Below are 16988 nucleotides of genomic sequence, written 5' to 3'. Positions count from 1 at the left end.
TTTAAAAAATTCTCATTTGATTCCTATCACACAGAGCTTTGGAACTACATTAAAGGCCTGTATTACAAATACTAACAGTAAGGATATGCTACACTGCCCTGAGATCATTTTTTTCATCCCTCATTATGTGGGTTCAGGAGTGATACTGACCAGGCACTGAAAAATGATGCTTAGGGATTTGGATGTGTATCTGAGGAATGATGAAGGTTGCATGTGGACTCAGTTAGCTGAACTTAAAGAGTGTATCTGGTAAGAAGGAGCTACACAGAAAAGGGTTGGAGTGTGGGGTGTGGGCTGTTACCAGTTGCAGAAGATAACTTTGCTCCTGGAACACTTAAGGATTGGGGTGATATCAGTAAGCACAGATATGAAACTGCTCTGGAGAAATGTCACCAGATTCTTTGTCCAAATACAGTATTGCTGCAACTTATTAAAGACTTGAAGATGTTTGCACTGTGTACCATTTCCTTATATAACACCAGGATCAGAGTGGTATGCATACATTCATTTCATATTTGGTGCTTAATAATATAAATATAATATACGGTCAAAAGTGTTTGCATTGATAAGTGAAAACATTAAGACCACCCACAAAAACGTGCATGGAAACGTCCATAACAATTGTGCTTGTGATGGTCAGGGATATATTAAATGTTGGGCTGATAGTAGTTATTCATAGTTCATGTTTGAATGCAGCAGATATGAGCCTTAATCAGCATCAAGACATTAGTAACTGACAGGTTGTCGGGTGGTCAGGATTCATTGATGGCAGATGAAGTGACAGCTATGGTATTTGTTACAAACCAGATGTTTTCTCATAGATTACATACACAGCATGGTATGTGTGCATCATTTCCCCACGGAACAGATGCCATCAGGGTATACTGCACAGAAGTTGAAAACTTGCTGGTAATGTCCTCATACCTCATACCATCCTTCAGATAGCTTGTGGGGTCAATATCTGAGCTGTTATTTGTTATTGAGTTTAGTGGTTTCAGTACATACACCCTTGGAGTGAAATGCAATGCCGATAGCCAGCTAATGCTTATTTGTCAGAAAGGGCCCAAAGTCTTACAAACACACTTCAAAATGTTATTAATTAATGTTAATTAAGTTAAAAATTCTGACAATACACAACAAATTCACACAACAGGTTCTAATGGAATTATGAATAAAGAAAAGTTTCGAGTTTTTTCTCTCTTTTATTAAATGTATACGACTTGACATAAATACATCATAAAAAAGTTTTGCAACTTGTCTAGTAAAAGGTGCTCATTTGCATAGATAATATTGAAATCTATTTTAAAGAAGACACAACAGATCTTGAGGACTTTTGGTAATGTGAGCAGCCTCTGAAAAAGAAAATAATAAATAAACCATGTAGTGAAGATGGTATGAAAGCAGTTAAGGTTAGTCATGAGATCTACTGCTACACATGATCCCAGGGCATAAGGGAGTGTCTTACTGGTATGCATTTTCCAGCTAGAAAACCTCAAAGGCAGTTCCACACATGCTGATGTGAGAGGATTATACACAGGCCTTCCATCTTCTGCATCTTAAAGACACCACTGTTAGTGTTAGAAAGCGTAAAGCACTGTGATGGTAAAACAGTTCATCCCTTTAAATTAAAGTACTTACCTCACATATAGGCTTGTTATTCATGTGTGTGTGTGTGTGTTTGTGTGTGTGTGTGTAGCAGGGGCACATACATTTCTGTGCAAAGATTTTAGAAAATTTTAAGAACATTTATTTTTTGTGAAACACAGGTAATGGACACCTGGTAGGCAGGTGCTTTTAAAGATAAATGCCACCTCTGCATAATGTATAATATACACTAAATGGCAAAATAAATATTTAATTTGGGTATTTTAGCCACATCAATTGCTGGCAGGTGTATAAAAACAAGTATTTAAAACAAATTATATGCTTTGTATATACTTTGTGGTGACAGCTCCAAAAGACAAGCTTGATGTAGAGAAACTGCAGTGCCATGTACAGAGCCCTGACCTCAACCCAATTAAAAACCTTTGGAATCAACTGGAACGTCATTTGCAGATCAGGCCTTTCCGTATAACATCATGTCTGCCTATACAAATGCTTTTTTGGCTGAATGGACACAAATTGCCACATGCGCAATTTAAAATCTTGTTAAAAGTTTGTCTCAGGAGAGTGGAAGCTGTTTAGCCATAATTGGAGGGCCAACTCCATATTCATTGCCATGGTTTTGAAATGGGACATGACCCACACACTTTTGGCCATACAGCGTATCATGGTAATACATCTTCATGTACACTAAACTCGAACCTGTGTAATCGAGTAAAATGCAATTGAGCGCATTTTTGATTAATTATTTGAATAAATACCTCGAAATTAAAAAAAAATTATAATGTATCGAAGCAGCGCGTAAATAAAACTTGTTGGAGAAGCAGAAGTTGGCTTGTTTTAGCTGTAAGTGTTTACATGTTGAGTAATTTTGCCATGCGGACGATGCCCACTATATCATTGTTAGTGAAAAAAACTGCATGTAAAGGAATGCTTGTGCAGTCATGCTCTTCAAGCAGTATTTACCTAGCACTACATGCAAGTGATCGCCTTGAGTCAGAGTGCATCAGGTGTGCACACAGCTGGCAGGTCAAGAAAGACTAAAAGTGAATAGTGAAAAGAGAAGAAAAATGACAAACAAGTATCAAGTATCACAAATATAAATCAGTTTAACTCAGAGTGCTGCAAACATTTCTGCAACAGGAGCTGCATACGTCATACAGTGTAAAAAAGTAAACATTATACATCAACCAAATACAAAAGGGTACACATATTAGGAACAGTACAAAATACACCTTCCAGTGTAAAAAAAAAACATGTACATTTGGACTTCAGCTTTGCTACATTGCAGCTGGAGAGGGCTCACCTTTTTGTATTGTATATCTGATCATGTACAGAGAACAAGCAAGTCAACATTAACTGTTACAACTGACACTTATTTTCAATGATGCCCTTAAGGAATTTAAATTGACCACATTCAGTACAAGTCGGCAGCATGTTGTCCGTGCCAGTTAGTTCAAGCTGTTAAACTTTAAATCCAACCCAATCCAGCCCTTCCCTTCAGTGTTTTCTTTGAAGCTTCAGCATTAAAACACATACTGGTACAGCTAAATGTTAGACCCTACTATTGTATGTTGTTGTTTCAGTGTGGGGCATCGAAGAAGCCCATTTTATTGTTGTGTAAAATTTTTTTAAGGCTGCTGGATTAAAAAGAAAGTGCTGACAAATAGTCCAAAAAGTGATAGTCATAGTGAAGTCATAGTGTTGGCACATGTATATGTGGTACATATAGTTTTGGTACTGTCTTGACAATTGCCACATGCGGTAACTTTGCATGAACGTTAAAAAGTGGTTTGGTGAAAATTAGGGATGCATCAATACCATTTTTCCCAACCGAGTACGAGTACAAGTACATGTATTTTTGTACTTGCCGATACCGATACCAATACCTATTTAGAATACCGATACTGTAAAACGTGTGTGTGTGCCGGTGTATTCTGATATAAACTATATTATCCCCCTGTCCCACCTGTTTATACTCCTCTCCTGCGTTTCCCCTCACACCGTATCCTGCGTTCTCATTGGCTGTTCGACATGTCACTCATTCCCAGTCGCACATCTCAGATCAGATATCTGACGTGCTAGAAAACTCAACCCGGTCGCCGAGCGGTCGGCGAGCCGGTCGGATCGAGCTGTTGGATAGTTCACACTTAGCGATCGAGAGCCGAGTTTTGATCGCAGAGTGAACGCCGAGTTGCTCCCGAGCCGCCAAATCTAGCGCCGACCAGTCACCGAGTGAAAATCAGGGCAAAAGTCGTGTAGTGTGAATCAGGCATAACGCAGCAACGTGCACTAGGCACACGGTATCGGATGTTTAGTATCGGAGCCTCGTTTGCGAGTACGAGTACAAGTTAATGAGCGCGGTATCGGGCAAATACCCGATACCAGTATCGGTACTCATGCATCTCTAGTGAAAATGAACACCCAAGCTGTGCTGTATAATCTAATGATCTAGGCTTATACCAGGCACATTAAAATATCAGTAAAAGTCTGTTAGATTTGATGTTATTATCTTGGCAGTGGAAAAAACTGGCTGACTGACAATTTACAATGAATCTGTTTCATGTATATTTGTCATTGTTTGCACATTAGGACAGCTTTTAACCTGCTGGTGGACCCACATGTGCCTTTTTTACCGTCAACGGCAAATATGAGACATAGAACATTTTTTCTAATTTTCTAATTAAAATATTGCTTGTTTTATCTTTACATAAACACAGATAAAGGTCTTACATATTATATAAGCATATTTCTAGACCAAAGAGATTGTCTAACCCTAGATTTTAATATGACCTCCACTGTTGTGCCATTTATCCAATGTCAGCCTAGTACATTTCTTTTTTGGCCATGAAAATAGCAACTATGAGAGGCAAGAATTGGGAAAATGCTTAAACTTAACCTGAGGTTAGACTGCTAATGTATGCCAAAATAAAACCAAAGCTGTCTTTCATGCTGTCTTATTTTGGAAATCCATCATCTGTGATTATACATGCATGTGCCTTGGCAGATAAAACCTTTTTATTGCCTTTTTGTAATGGAAGCACTAACAGCATGCAACGTGACTCATAAATCTGTGCATTGACAGCATTGTCTGAACTCCCTTCAGCCTGTAAACAGATGGCACCAGTATGTGAGCACACTATGGTTCTGTAACTGTGATAGAACCAAAACACGGCTATGCTGCATCAACTGGAATCTAGTGGAAAACACGAGTAAATCTCCAGCAAATCTTTCTCAAAAAATAACGTGTAAACATTCAAGATCAGTAAGTTTTTATGCAAGGATTGTTCAGATGACAACACCCTGTTTGTGTTGGCAGTTTCATTGCACATGACCATTAGCAGATTTGTTACTAGCTCGATTTGGTTCAGTAAACTTGCAATATGCATGAAAAAATGATTAACTGTTATTGTACAAAACATGCAAAAACATTACTCCCAATCCTGGATTGACGCAAACCCAGGCAATTCATTAAAGTGCACTAAGATGACCTCCCTGTCTTAAAGTTTCTAACATGAGAAAGGCAGGAAAAGTGGTTGAAACAGTTCCAACACTGGCTGTTCAATTTCCAACTTGCAGGCAGGAAGGAAATAAGTCATGGTTGAGGGTCATGACAAGTTCATACAGCACATTACATCTTATCATAAAAAATAAGGCTGTATTATAGTAAAGAATATGGCCATTTTCAGCTGACCACCTTCCCCCCAAATGAGTAATAAAGCAGCTTTAACGCAAGCCGATGAGCAATTCGGGGCCTAGGTGAGGTACCATTGGCCCAGATGTTGCTCGAGCCACTGCTGTAGGGTCTGCAGGTTGACCGGGCCATACTCGATCTGTATTTGCAACAGGGATTCGTACAGGACCACAAGCAGGGGAACCCCAATGCTCAGAAGCTCATACAGAGATGTGTAGTCATCAGCGTTCTCCCTGAGGTGCTGCCGCATGACCTGGACTTTCCCACCCAGCCAGTTACAAACACGACGAGGCACAGCGCACGCAGTCCGGCTTACATGCAGCGGCCACACCAGGCTTCTCTTCAGAGCACAGGCCAAGGTACCTGCAGACTGCCTCGGAGAGGTGTCACTCACAGCGGGACTTGGAACAGGACTTTCTGCATGAGTGTCGGCGGGACTCCTGGCTAGAGATGTCGTAGCATTAACCTCACCATCGGATGGCTAAAGGAAGGGGAAGAGGTAATGAAATATTGTTCGGATATTATTTTTAAACTAAAAGGCACTTCCAAATGCATGTAAAAGCAGAGTGGCGAATGTTTACCTTATATGTTTCCAAAGGCCTTTGCTTTACAACACATTTACGCTGAGAGAAATGGAGCTTGCAGTACAGCTTCCCTGTAACAGCCAAAAAGAGTATAGTGGGCACAGGAGAGTAAGGTTGTAAAATTAATGTACATTTGGCACTAAAAGAGCCAAAAGCAACAGACACATGTGTATGGTTGTATTTAGAAATGAGTTATGTGTGTATAGTGGTTAAATGAATATAAAAATTGAGCACATTAATATTAATACTACAGACTAGACAGAGGTTCTGGTTGAACAGCTACATGGAGGAGAGTTTTCCCCAAAAAACTGTTACTCATGATTTGCAGTTTGTATCTCCATTGAAAAATTTAGTCCATATATAATATGCACACTGGAGATGAGAAGTGTGCTTTATTTATCATTTATAGAGCACATCTTTTTACTTAAAGTGATTTACATTTAAGCTGAGCGGTTAATGTGTTAACAGCCTTGATCAAGGACCAACAGTTGGAATTTGGTGTAGTTTTGGTTTGTAGTTTAAAGCCCTAAACACTGAGCCATCATCTGCCAATGTTTGGCTCACCATTTAATGATGTAAATCTATTTTTTCAATTTAGCATAGGCAATCTGCTGCTAGGGACCTCGACGGCATCCACGGAGGGGGTATATTAGCCTGACACACATTCCCTCCGACATGTGCGCAGTCCACCAATTCATCTCTTATTCACCCATACTTTGGTGGCTTTGCGCATGAGGTCGGCTTTGCGTACGGAGAGGCATGACTCAATCTCTGCACCCCTTCACTTTCTTTACAGGTACCCTGGGCAACTGAGGTCCCTACACAGCGTTGATAACCCCACCCCTTAGTCTGGTCTTTTCCACCCAGCAGACTGGAAGCCAACAGACTTTATGAACTAAAACAGCAGTCTTAAATATACATTTAATTCCTAAAACGCCTTTTTGAAGGTTCGTTAATTTTTCCAGGCTTAAAGGCAGCTACAAGAAAAATTTGGCAACCTTGATGGTGACCCCAGCATGCAGGTTATATTTTTAATTAATGGTAAACAGTGATAGTTTATAGCTTAGCATACCCTGTTCTATGTCAAAAGCATGTCCACCCTGGCTAAGAGGAGCGCTACAGGTGTTACAGCGGAAACACTCTCTGTGGAAGAACAGCCCCTCTGCACTGAGTCGCTCCACCACATACACCCGCTTCTTGCATGAATAGCACACATCACCCAAGCTCTGAGGAAGCTCCCTTCTGAAGGAACCCTAAACAGAAGAATAAATAAACAAAATCAGATGAGTTAGCAAGGATAAACAAGGCTATGATCCACAGCGGATATATTTTTACGCCAGATACCATTTCTGAAGTAACCCTCTTTCCTTCAATGCACCTCCCAATGGCTAGGCTGTTCGACAACCCTTCAGACATAGCCGATCATGTCTGAGTGGCCAATAGCACCGCTGAGATCTGGATTCTAGTGGACTGGTGCATTTTACCATTATGCCCCCTGAGTGCCCTGACAAGGGTATGATAGATCATGTTTTTTGCTTTAAAGACAGAGGTAAAATCCTTTCATGTGTTTAAATAATGTACACTACAATGTCACATCAAAAATGTGTGATTCAAGAAATCATGTTTCTGACAAATCAGAAAGATAAAAAGATCCAGAATCGAAAACTTCTTAGATTCAAGAATATCTGCCCATCTCACACGTAAAAGAGAATTACTCTCTTTCTCAAGCTTTTAAAAGTTTTAAAATGAATTTTATATCCTGCAGACACATGATACTGAGACACAGCCGGCTTAAAGATAAAATTATAGATTCCGGTCAAACATCTGGTAAGGGAGGACTGTGAAAAATGTCCTAAGTGCAGTCAGCCAAATGTTTTTCAGCCTACTGTACACCTTTTTATCTTTGTGTAATTACTAAAACTACAAGGTGGAGGCAGACAAAAAGCTGCCAAAGAGCCCGGGATCAGGGCACTGGATATACCTCAGAAGCAAACTACATGCAAGAAATGAATGCTGTGTGATGTGACTTGACAAGCGCAACAGGGTTTGTGACATTCAATGTCTGTCAAGGTCTGGATGGCACAGTGTGGCTTTTACATACATACATTTGTATTTATTAAACTACAACCACTTTTAAGACTTGTTTACAATATTTCACTGACTGCATGCTTTATAATTCACAAACCACTATAACATTAATCAATAACGTCTAAAACTAGCTTATATAATACAATACTTACCATACCATATTTAATTTACTGTATTAAATTGACAGTCAGTCAGTTATTTCTACTTTTCACACCTACACCACTTGTGACAGTATTTTTTTTTTATATATACATATTTAGTTCTCCCCTTTTTCTCCCAACTGTGTAACGCTTTCTCTCCACCAATGCCAACCCCCGCTCTGACGAAGCTAACCCACGCCCCCTCTGACACGTGCGCAGTAGCCGACTGCATCTTTTCACCTGCACGGGGCGAGTTCATATGTGGTCAGCTTTCTGTACGGAGAGCCACATCCTGATCAAATTATTCCTCGACTCTGTGCACATACCATTAATCAGCCAGCAGAGGACGTAATTGCATCAGTTATGAGGTCCCAGCTCTGGCTTACCCACCCTGTATGAACAACAAGCCAATCGTTGTTCATATAGCCGCCCAGCCCAGCCAGATGGGTGACAGCATTTATAGTCCTACATCATTCAGAACACATTGAGACTAACCTTAAACGCAAAAAATGCTAAAAAGAAAAAAAAGCAATCATTTAAAATATACTTTTTAAACACCATTTAAAAAAGCAGAACTTAAAATGCCATATTTATTGTTTTACCCAATGAACATTATTGTAAATATACGCACCATTTTAAATTTGATGCCTGCAACATGTTTCAAAAGAAGTTAGGGAGGAAGTTTACCACTGGGTTACATCACCTACTCTTGTAATGGCTGTTAATTGTTTGGAAACAAAAGAAACCAACTGATCCAGTTTTGAAAGTAAATGATTTTGCTGTTTTTCCACATGCAAGTCAATGGGCGTGTTTTTATATGTGGCTTTTATTGTGTTATTTAGAGCATAATAATGCACCACATGTTTGGTCTGAACTGCAAGTAGGGCAGTCTAGCAACAATGTTTTAATAAACTCAGATGAACCTAAATAAGACAGATATAAAGCAGCATATTGCTCTAAAATGTTTAAACATCTTTCAGCACATCATGGTCAGTTGTGGATGAAACGATGAACAGTCTGTATTGACAATGGTATGTAAACATATTCCTCAGCCCTTATGGTGATAACCATCACAGAGGCGTGGTGGTTTCTAATGCAGTGCTGTTTAGAGGAATTAAAGGTATGGCAGGAATTTAGTAGGTATTTATGACTTTGCCCCTAACACACAGAGATTCTCCCAGATTTTCTGGTTTTTTGATAATATTATGCATGCAGGATGAAAAACCAAACATATTTTGCAACCACTCATTAAGGAATGTTGTTAAACTACTGCATTTGCAGCTTACACATTTTGGCAAGGTAAATTTGCCATGGTAAAACTTAAGAGTCCTTACTTATAAAGGACTAGGCTTTTTCTGAATTGTGTCATTATAACAAAGTATGATTGCACCACCTGCTTAAAATGTTTCTAATGCTTCTAACACTTCTAATCTCAAATTGCCCATCCTGACTTTTTGTAATGTGTATAATTACAAAAAACAGTAATTGATAAGGCAAAAAATTGTCTATGTTTATTTATATAACATTCACATCAGATGTACAAATTATTTTTATGTTAAATTTTAAAAACATTTACACTTTGCATTTCACATCTGGTCTCTATTTTATTTTAAATGTTGAGGTTTGTGGGGGGTTGTTGCCAACTTGTTCCTTATTTGCACACACGAATATAGCCTAAACTAAACCCGCTGCCTTATCCTTCTCTTCCTTTTATTTATCGCTAAACAGGAAGGCTATCAGATACCAAAATTTTACAATGCAAATGAAGCACTGAATAGGTCATTTTGTAAACTAGAAAACTCCCTTTTAGTTGTTTTTTTATTATTAAGCATTGATTTTACAATGCAGTGGGTTGTTGGGCAAAGGGACAATTAAAATGGGAAAATTAGGATAAAATTATATGAATATTTAAACCATTTTGCTGAAAATAACACATTTAAATGTTAAAAAGATATGAAAAAATATAAAATCCACAAAATGTGACAATTAAGATGAAAAGAAGCAAAACTACCTGGATGAACAGGAAAAAGTAGGAACACACTGTGATGGAAGGTGTGGTATGGGTACTACTGAGCAGAAATGAGGAAGGTTGGTAGCAGTTTGTTCCGAGGCGATTACAGACAGAGAAGTCAAGACAGAAAGCAGAGATGAGAGATGAGTTTGATATTAGCAAATGAGGTGAAAGATTGGCTCTGGTTGGTGGTTAATGTTTGTTTTAAAGGTTGGACCATTGTTTAGTTGTAATAAAGGTCAGGTGTAGTTCAGTGTGACTAAGCCTAGGTGTTCTCTACTAAGTGATCATTTGGCTGACAAAGGAAAGCAATTTAAGCCGAAGAGGAACTGGAAGTGATTTCAGTGTGTTACCAGACATTAAGCCTTTAAAGCATCACTGAGTAGAATTAGCATGCTTTCTTAAAGGTCTTAATGATTCTTAATCTTCTTTCTGCCAAGCCATGTCACTTAACTTAACTTAAATTAAATAAATAAATTATAATGCAAATGAAAAAATCTTTAAAGCATGACCTAACTTCCTAACTTGCATATGATAATGTATAAAGCTCATTAAACAATCGCTACATTATATGTTAAAATAGCAGTCACGGTTAGCTGGTTTTGCTGTGGATCCATAACGATCCAAAACATGCCTGTGGTAAATCCATGCACGCTCCAGAAACAAAGCTGTGTTTTACCTACAGGACCATGTGGACCATGTGTGATTAACTGAGTCTCTGTGTATCTCTTTGTTGAAAGTATGCACCTCAGGCTGTTAATATATAAAAAAATAACCATAGAATAACATCAATAACAACAAATTGTTAGAAAACCAGACATATAGTGACAAGAAATTATGAATAGAAATATCACCCAGCATGGGCAGAGAGAATAAAGAGCAGAAAAAGGGTTCGAATCAGGAGTATCAGTGAAGTTTGAAATGTGGCGGACAGAGACAGAAAGCCATAGGCTATAAGTACTTAACATGACATCAACTGAGATCTCCTGTATGCTGACAGCCTGTTGATTTTCCCATCACATCATGTGTGATTATTTTTTACTCTTCTCAATTGAATGCAATAGGACCCCACTCTAGGCTCAACTCTAGGTTGAGAATCACTGTGTTTAGGCTTGAATCAATGGCTAGAATAAAATTCTGGTACACAGGTAACTATAAAGTAAAAGTAGCCTAGTCCTAGTGTTGTAATAAGTTCTACATTTTTTACATATATATTTTTTGTGTGTTTAGTTTACTTACATTTAATTACATTTCAGGCTTTTTGTTGTTGTGCAGTGTTATTTTATATGTAATAAAGCTTTACAAATGTATGTTTTTCCAAGCATAAGCAGTTTAATGGTTAACTCACAACTATTAAATCTGTGGTTAACCCTAATGTTTGAATAATTTGACCAGTAGGTCGTCACACCAGATCATTTGTCTGCATATTTGATTTGGTGCAGATTTTTACCCTGGATGCCCTTCCTGATGCAACCCTCCTATTTATCCAGGCCTGGGACCTGCACAAATGATGCACTGATAAGTTGCACCCAGTGTTTCTGGATGAACATGACCCACCCTGACCAGGATAAAGTGGTTTATAACAGTGAAATGAAACAAGTTATCTGTCCAGAGCAGGAAGAGATATGTGAAAGGAAATTAGAGAAATACTGGTGTGTTGAATCTCTTTAACTGATCTACAAACAAATCCAGACTTTTCCCTTACTTAAAAACTAAGGCATAAGGCATAATGACAAAATAATAAAAACTCCACATAAAAAAAGAAGCTTGACTTTATAAACACAGCTGCACAGGTCTGTTCTTTAGGGCTGACTGCTAAAACAAACAGCATGTATCAGTTAAAAAAAAAAAGAGAACTGCAGGTGCATGAGTCACAAAACCGGAGGGGAACAGTCTCAAAGGTCACACGATGAGGAACAGTGGTCAGAGGTAGAAGCTTACCAACAAAAATACACTTCTATTACCAAAACTATATGTTGTGAGCTAGATTTGGTAAGGAGGCTTTTATTCTGAAACTTCTCAAAGGCAGAAATGAGGATAAAAAACCTTGTATTAAAGCCAAATAATGTCTGCCAATCAGCTGTCAACTGTTAAAGAATGTAAAGCCATCTAGAGGAAACCATTGGGTCCAGTAATTGATCTGAACCACTGGACCAGTATTTTAGTATCATTCCATACTTAAGAGCTCTGATAGCACTAATGTATCACAAATAGGAAAGGTAAGCAGTGAATATGAAAATATCCCTAGTCCTAAGACTATAACCCCTTATTCCTGCAGTGAGAACTTTTGTCTGATTTAGTTATGGACATTAATGGATTTTCCTTGCATTCAATAAATTAGAAAATCTCTATAGCAGAGACATTTGTGCCAGTACTTTATCCACAGAGACTTAAGTCCCTCAGCTAAGTGCTTCTCTGAGTATTCAGACTGGAGGACTTTACAACACACAGCTCATTTGGAGAATTATATCTGCCCTTCCATATATATCTGCCTTTTCTCAGCGGGCCCAATAAACCACGCAATAGAACACAAGAAGCACATTTGTTTTAAAGATTTATTTTGACTACAGCTATGACGTACTCTATATGGTTAAAAGTATTTGGACACATCCCAGTTCAAAAACAATTAGTATTAAAATAGAGTGACCTCTCTGTGATCTTTTCATCTTTAACAACAGCCACTCTTTTGACAAGGCTTCTCACATGATTTTGAAGTATGTCTGTGGGAATTTGTGCTCACTCAGTCAAACTATTGTATGGCTGGTCAAGAAGGCCTTAGATGATGGTAGTTAATTTTAAAGCTGTTCAGTGGGGCTGAGGTCGGGCATTTCTTTAAACCATATGGAAGCATATAATTTCCTTAACATAAACACCTATTATCAATTGTTGTGGCTAAAACACAAGATTATTAGTGGTGTCCCAATACTTTATTCATATATTTAACATGAGCATTAATTAAGCATGTCCCTGGATGACCCACATGGCAATATTACTAACAGGATTTACGGTGTGGATAGAGAGCGGATAACCCAGCACCTACAAAAAAGATCTGCTGTATTTAAAGACAAATAGTCACCTAGTCTTGAGATCAAGTGTCCACATGGCATGCATGGCATTTTGTTGTAGTTCTTTTGTTTGCACTTGGCAAAGCCACAGCACCTAATATCATAAAGTCACCTGAGGCAGTGAGATGCAACCACCAGAGAGAAGAGAGTTCATGTGGACTGCTTTATCCTTTATGCTCTTTTTATGAAACTCTCTGGCATTTTCAGTCTCTGCTTTCCTCTGTAGCAGGTCAGGTCCAATAAGATAGAGCAGAAAGACAGCAAAATAGAGGCAGAAGAGAAAAGTCAGAAAAAAGGTCAGGCTATGAACACTTTGAACAGACTTACAGAATAGAAAAAAATGAATAAAAGGATGAAAGGGAAAGGAAATAAGGTGTTCACCTGGCTGATTTGTTCCTCCACTTTTTGCAGACGCTGGAGCATTGCTTTCATAGCCACTAGGGCAGAGTGACAGGAGGCAGGACGTTCTACCTCTGTATTCCCTGACCTGGGCCCTCTGTGCAGCTGTATGTGTGTTTCAGTGGGTTGCACGTGCAATGTTTTAGATGTGTGTGACCGTGTGTCTGTTTCAGTGGGTTGCACGTGCAATGTTTTAGATGTGTGTGACCGTGTGTCTGTTCCAGTGGGTTGCATGTGTGAAATATCATATGTTTGTAACTGTGTTTGTGTTCCAGTGGGTTGCATGTGCGATGTTTTAAGTGTGTGTGACCGTGTATCTGTTTCAGTGGGTTGCAGGTGCAATATTTTAGATGAGGATAACTGTGTAGATGTTCCAGTAAGTTGCAAGTGTGATGTTTCATATGTTTGTAACCGTGTTTGTGTTCCCGTGGGTTGCATGTGTGATGTTTTACATGTGTGTGACCGTGTATCTGTTTCATTAGGTTGCATGTGTGCTGTTTCATATGCGTGTGTTCTAGTGTGTTGCACATGTGATGGACTGTTTACGTATGATTGTGTGTGTTTGTGAGTTGATTGGCTAGAATTCCGGTGATTATGCAGAGGGCTGTTAATAGGCAGGACTTGGAGAAGAGCTGTTCCACTCTCTACTTGTGTGAGGCTGGCTGACGTTTGAAACTGCAAACACACAGTACATGATGGCAGGTCTGCGCTTACACCTGCCTTTATAACAATAATGAGAAATATGGGAAATATTTAATAATGAGAAAACACAGACTGGCTGTTTTTGTTTTTGCTTATGTAGTGATGTAGATTAGGTCATATGCATTCATTAATGACCCATATGCATAACCTGTCTTACTAATTCTATTACTAATTCTGTACATTAATTTATAATAATCTTCATTCAGTAGCTTCGTACATTACCTAAAATGCCAAAGGTCTGATCACTGATTCTATAGTCATTACACATCATCAGTTAGCCACTGCCTAATTCAGCATATCTGTGTCAAATAACAATATCATATTCTGGAGCTGATGTTAGCAAGTACAGCACATTATTTTGCTATAGCTAACAGCAAAACATTCAATATATTTAAACAGACCAGTTACATATGTGTGAGGAAATCTGTGGACTTTGACCAGAGGTGAGTAGTAATACACTACTTTAGCTGATAAAGTAGTTGGTGGAGTTTTCTTCTTGGGTTTCCTGAGGAGTGGGCTTTCTATTGGATCAGGTAATGGAGGCGTCAAAGGCCTTGGACAGTTCGAGTCCGACTGAGATTGTTAAGCCAGCAGCCGTTTCAGAGAGAGAAAGTAAATTGGGTTAACAGGACAGTAAAAAGGAAAAAAAAGTTAATAGAATAGGCAGCACAGAGTCACAGTTTAAAAGAGCTAGAGCAAAGGCAAAGTGGTTTTCCAGTACAGTTGAGTTTCAGGCATATATATCTTTTACACAAAAGTACAGTGGCACGTCTTTACCTGCCTACGCAGTGTACAGCTTGGAGTTCTTCCCTCAAACTTTGCCAGCAGCTGAGAAGCCATAGATTTGACCTTATTCTCCTTCACCTCACGCAGCTCAGATACTAATGATGAATTTTGATGAAGTTTGGTTGCCTGGTAAAAAATAGAGGACCAAAGTTTTAATCTGCAGAGTTATGACACATACTTTCATGTAACAATTACAAGTCCCATCACGCGCTGCACACCGTTTCACCTGACCTTCCCGACACCTTATAAATAAATGTCTGCACTGGTGTTCATTACCCTGTTGTACATTAACCCCTTTGTTGCATTTTGTAGGTAAATGTTTGTGAACCCTTAACAAATTTCTGTATTCATTATTTAAAATATTATCTGATTCTCATTTACACAACAGACACTGCCTAAATGTCAGAATCAATTAATCCTGTTAGCAGTGAGTCTAGAAACCCTAAAAACAGTAGCTGCAAGACAGAAACTTTACACTTAAAGTTTACATTAACCCCAAAAGGTTTCTATCAAAGGACACTTTGGAATAAGATGGAAAAATTCCAAAGGTTTCACAACACATACAATTATTTAGTAAACAAAAACAACAACCTCTTCCAAAAAACTGCAAACTGTCCGTCTTCTTTTGTAAAATGATTCTTTATCTTCTACCTTTTTGTCATCCTAAAAGATAAAGACAGATCAATAATGCTTTAGTTTATTCAAAGGACTCAGCATGTCATACAGATTTGCAAATAGCTCTAAAGTCTAACCAAATGAAACATAAACAAAAATAAATGAGATAACAATAATGCTACTCAATAGGATTTCGTACTTTGGGGATGCGTTTTCGGGGCTGTGTGAAGCTTTGTGTTCTTAAAACAGGTTGGGAGAGTGTTGAGGACCATTCTTCATTTTCATATTTTTCTCTTCTTGAATCTGCAAGAAAGATTAAAACAAATTCTTTGAAACCCAAAACTACAGAAATGAAAACAAAAGCAGAGCACAAAAATTTTTAATTCTAAGAATGCAAATAAATAAAACTGATGTTATCTGACTTTACAGAATTACTGTAGAAGACCCACGTCATATGAGCTGGTAAAATTCAGAAAACACAAAGTGTTGTTAGATTTCTGGCCTACACTGAAGCACAGATAATATTCAAGGGTACTGTATCTTCAGTGAGGATATAAAGCTGGGGCAGATGTACATTCCATTCAAAGCAGATTGCATGAAATAATAAAACCCACTACAGGAGGTTCGAATGTCATCTACTACTGTTGAATTTATGAACACTATATTTAAATACAATATCAGAGCTTTGATTATCAGACCAGAACCTGATCATGATTTAATATGGACACCATTACAGTAAGTTTGCTGGAATCATTTGAACTGAACATACACAGCTTTTTCAAAATCGACTGGTCATCCAGTCATACAGTGGGGCCAAAAAGTATTTAGTCAGCCACTGATTGTGCAAGTTCTCCTACTTAGAAAGATGAGAGAGGTCTGTAATTTTCATCATAGGTACACTTCAACTATGAGAGACAAAATGAGAAAAAAAAATCCAGGAAATCACATTGTAGGATTTTTAAAGAATTTATTTGTACATTGTGGTGGAAAATAAGTATTTGGTCAATAACAAAAGTTCAACTCAATACTTTGTAACATAACCTTTGTTGGCAATGACAGAGGTCAAACGTTTCCTGTAAGTCTTCACCAGGTTTGCACACACTGTAGCTGGTATTTTGGCCCATTCCTCCATGCAGATCTCCTCTAGAGCAGTGATGTTTTGGGGCTGTCACTGGGCAACACGGACTCCACAAATTTTCTATGGGGTTGAGGTCTGGAGACTGGCTAGGCCACTCCAGGACCTTGAAATGCTTTTTACGGAGCCACTCCTTCGTTGCCCGAGCGGTGTGTTTGGGATCATTG

At 38.5% G+C, this 16988-nt stretch overlaps 1 protein-coding gene across 4 annotated transcripts in view; it reads right to left on the bottom strand.

Moving 5' to 3' along the window:
• Positions 1-1182: 1182 nt before the first annotated feature.
• Positions 1183-16988, bottom strand: part of mical2a (microtubule associated monooxygenase, calponin and LIM domain containing 2a) — a 52955-nt gene continuing 37149 nt past the window's right edge. The window contains exons 14-24 of one of the 4 annotated variants that reach the window (XM_063013325.1): positions 15886-15989; positions 15663-15734; positions 15063-15197; positions 14694-14858; positions 13566-14258; positions 13297-13404; positions 6953-7133; positions 5878-5951; positions 5660-5777; positions 2569-2642; positions 1183-1555 (exon numbers count right to left, since the gene is read on the bottom strand). In XM_063013325.1, the coding sequence (XP_062869395.1) occupies positions 2599-2642; positions 5660-5777; positions 5878-5951; positions 6953-7133; positions 13297-13404; positions 13566-14258; positions 14694-14858; positions 15063-15197; positions 15663-15734; positions 15886-15989 (1694 nt within the window). In that variant the 3' untranslated portion in view covers positions 1183-1555; positions 2569-2598. The remainder of the gene's footprint in view (positions 1556-2568; positions 2643-5659; positions 5778-5877; positions 5952-6952; positions 7134-13296; positions 13405-13565; positions 14259-14693; positions 14859-15062; positions 15198-15662; positions 15735-15885; positions 15990-16988) is intronic. The other 3 variants (XM_063013324.1, XM_063013326.1, XM_063013327.1) reach the window with 3 other exon arrangements.

This window comes from Trichomycterus rosablanca, chromosome 17, assembly GCF_030014385.1.
Source record: "Trichomycterus rosablanca isolate fTriRos1 chromosome 17, fTriRos1.hap1, whole genome shotgun sequence".
Classification (NCBI taxonomy): Eukaryota; Metazoa; Chordata; class Actinopteri; order Siluriformes; family Trichomycteridae; genus Trichomycterus; species Trichomycterus rosablanca.
This window is presented reverse-complemented; position numbering and strand designations above follow the sequence as displayed.